This window comes from Alosa alosa, chromosome 13 (genome assembly GCF_017589495.1).
Source record: "Alosa alosa isolate M-15738 ecotype Scorff River chromosome 13, AALO_Geno_1.1, whole genome shotgun sequence".
Taxonomy (NCBI): domain Eukaryota; kingdom Metazoa; phylum Chordata; class Actinopteri; order Clupeiformes; family Clupeidae; genus Alosa; species Alosa alosa.
This window is the reverse complement of record NC_063201.1, coordinates 23,037,804-23,041,374: the sequence shown is the minus strand read 5'-3', so window position 1 is coordinate 23,041,374 and position 3,571 is coordinate 23,037,804. Positions and strand designations below refer to the sequence as shown.

The 3,571-nt window shown below is 42.1% G+C and overlaps 1 protein-coding gene across 1 annotated transcript in view; it reads left to right on the top strand.

The window, feature by feature from the left end:
• The window catches only part of gsk3ab (glycogen synthase kinase 3 alpha b), a 22,881-nt gene extending 21,696 nt beyond the window's left edge, over window positions 1–1,185 (top strand). The window contains exon 10 of the mRNA XM_048260804.1: window positions 1–1,185. This exon is cut by the window's left edge and continues 18 nt beyond it. Within this exon, the coding sequence (XP_048116761.1) occupies window positions 1–50 (50 nt within the window). The 3' untranslated portion in view covers window positions 51–1,185.
• Window positions 1,186–3,571: the final 2,386 nt, after the last annotated feature.

The window sequence follows — 3,571 nt, the reverse complement described above, 5'->3', positions numbered from 1 at the left end:
GCCAGCCCCAGTCCAGCTCGGTGTCCGGCCCCCTGAGTAACAGCACCTAAGGGGCCCTCAGCACTGCGGCGGAGTCCCCCAACACCTCACTGCCCCCTGTTGCAAACCCCTGTCCACACACACACATAAACACACACACCTGTGCACTCATGTAGATCTGGTAAATGCTCCTAGGTTTCTTCATCGTCTTCATCATTGCCAAACCCCTGGCTACACACACACACACACACACACGCACACACACACACACACACACACACACACACACACACACACACACACACACACACAAACACAACCATGTTTGCGCAGAGGGTTGAATCCTGTGTGCACTCATGCATAACTGATATCACCATCATCATCATGGCTATACTAACCTCTGCCCCCGACCAGATGTGAAGAAGATGATCAGAGCTGTCAGGAAGGTGTGTGAGTGGAGAGAGCCGTGTGTGTGTGTGTGTGTGTGTGAGTGTGTGTCCAAATTTGGAAGCTGTTCTGAGCAGCACTACGCTGCTGTAGCCCCCTGCTGGTCAGGCGCTGTCATGGGAACAGGCCGGCAGGATGAGGGCCTGAGAGACTCAAGCGGTCGCCCCCCCATGGACAGACATCATGTTTTTACTGCCCATTTTAGAGAGGCGCTAGATGGACTAAGTCGCTTTTTAACAGACAAGTATGTTTTAGAATCTGGGATTGACGCACACTCACACACATTCACTCCAGCATGAGGAGAGGTTTTAAGCAGAGGTCTTCAGACCTGTCAATCTGAGATTTTAATACATCTGGTTAATCTTAGGAAAGAATGCCTGAGAACACACACACATGCACAGACACACAGGGGGAAGTTTGGATGACATCAGATGCATCTCTGGCTTTTTACTCCGAGCTCCTAGCACACACATGCACACACCTTCTCCCACACACACACACACACACACACACACACACACACACACACGGTCACACAGTTGGTTTATTTTACACCGTTTTTTAGTTTAACCTGACATCATTTTGGGGTGCTGGGTTTCTTTAAAGAGGATGCACTTTAGTGTTGCACTGTCTGTCTGTCTCTCTGTGTGTGTGTGTGTGTTTGTTGGTTTTCCTCTGCTCATCATCTCACAAGAGACAGTCTCACACACACACACTTACACACACACACACATACGGTTCAACCCCACACACACACACACACACACACACTGCTAATCTGTAAATATCAAGTACCTTTTATTTTGTTATTATTTTTGTTATTATTGTTATTATATTGCTGTTCTTGTAATTTGATTTTATTATCTCTTTGGGTTAGGGTCTCTCTCTCTCTCTCTCTCTCTCGCTCTCTCTCTCTGCTTTTATTTATTGTTTTGCTGTTCTGTTCATTACGATTTTTATTTTATTAAAACTGCTGGCCTGGGCTGGGGTAATATTCCGTAATTGCGACGTTCTGTTCTGTGATCAAGGTCGGGACTATTCTTCGGTACATGCCATGGCTGAGCTAGTCTTAGCTCTCTGTGTGTGTGTGTGTGTGCGCGCGCGTGAGTGTGTGTGTGAGAACCTGTGCCTGGTTAAGACTCACAGGCACATTATTGTACTGTAGTATCTGTTATGCTGTTATCAAGTCAAAGGGATTGACATCTGTTCCCAGTGTCATCTCTGCCAGGTGTGTGTTGGGGTAAAATGTGTTCCCATTACCTGATATCTGAATTACTGTTTCATGAGTGTGCATGTGTGTGCGTGACCTTGCGTACATATGTATGTATACGCCTAAATGTGTGTCTGAGTGTAAGATAGCTGGATTGGGGTGTGTGTGTGGGTGTGTGTGTGTGTGTGTGTGTGTTGCCATGTACAGCCACAGATGTGTTGGGCCTTTGGACATCCCCACAGTCCAGGACACACTTCCCTCATAGGGGGAGGGAAAGGGAGGGGGAGAGAGAGGGGGGTCTGTGTTTTGTTTGTTGTTATAAATAATTAAACTCATTAATAAAGTGATGAAGTCTCCATTTCTTTTTGACTCCACACTGATATGATAGTCATATTAGGGACGTACATAGAGAATGTTAGCTTCCTCTCCTTATTGCTCACACACACACATTAGGGACATAGTGGATGTCAGTTTAGTTTCCTTGTACACGGACACACACCTGAAAGTGTGTGCTGCTCAACACAAGTGTAACCAGGGAAAGGTCACTGAACGAGTTTTTGTGCTAATGGACCTGTAGCGCCCCCCAGAGGGGAAATATGGTAAGTAGTGGTGGGTTGGGTGGGTCATTAATGGGTTGTTATGCAGGCCTTTAGTCAGCTTCACATTGCTATGAGTGTGCATTGAGCCACCCCCTCGACACGGCAGGATGTTGTAGAGGGAGAGCAGATGGCTAACAAATGTTCAGAAAAAGTCCTGTTGGCAAATTTGAGGAAAAGTTGGTAAAGGGGCTATTTTACACAATTTGAGGGTGCTGAATTCAAATATTTTGTTTACAAAGCACAATTTTAAGTGTTAAGCTTGCTAATTAGCATAATTCACATACTTTTTGGTTTTGCCATCAGATATCATAGAAAAAATAAGGCATTATTCTATGTATCAGATATGCTGTAGGACAGGACAAGAATTACCCCAATAACCCTCAAGTAGCAAATGAAAATAAGCTAAATTGAAATAATATACTTGAAATTACTGCATATACTTGAAATTACTGCATACTGCATATCAATGTAAATATACAGGTCACACAAGCACAAGTTTAAACTTCATGTAACTGTTAAGACTATATAAATATACAACACAACTACCTCTATTTTTTTTATATATATATGTCCTATATTTCTATTTTGATACATACATGTTCTATATTTCAGTCTTGCACTTTAATTTAATGTTTATTGTCTATGGCTATGTCTATAGTATGTCTATGTCTGTATTTAAAGCATGTCTATGTCTGCATGGGAAAGTAAGAAACGAAATTTCAATTCTTTGTATGACCAGTGCATGTAAAGAAATTGACAATAAAAGCCGACTTGACTTGACTTGACTTGATAATAGCTAAAATTCAGTATGACGTTTAGAAACAAAATAGATTCCTTAATAATAAATTGATAGAATAGTAGGTGTCTTTATTTTTCTGTAGAAAGTATTTTGTCTGTATTTTGGTCATAATTTGAAACTATTATGAACAGTTGTCAGTCTTTTTACTGTAAAGGCAACTGTGCTTGCCTAGTTAAAACATCTCACTGGTGCTCTTTCCCCATTTTCAAATTCCAGCCATGGAGAAAAATGGAAGAGTGTGCATGTTTGAGGAGTGCTAAAGAGTGCTATGGAGATTATTTGCAAAACATTCAGACAAGATATCCTTTATAGTGCAACAAAAAGAAACATTCTCCAGTGCATCATAACTGATGCTGAAAGGGAAGTGGACCTAGGACAAATCCTCATTTTTGTTGATGATTGTCCCTCTACTGTAGCTATTGCAGATAGCGATGGTTATTTGTGAAGTGGAAATAAGTCATCCTCACTCAAGTGCTGTCTAGCAATGTAGATGCTCAAGATCTAGCTATGTCTTTAGGACACATCTGACTGCAGCAC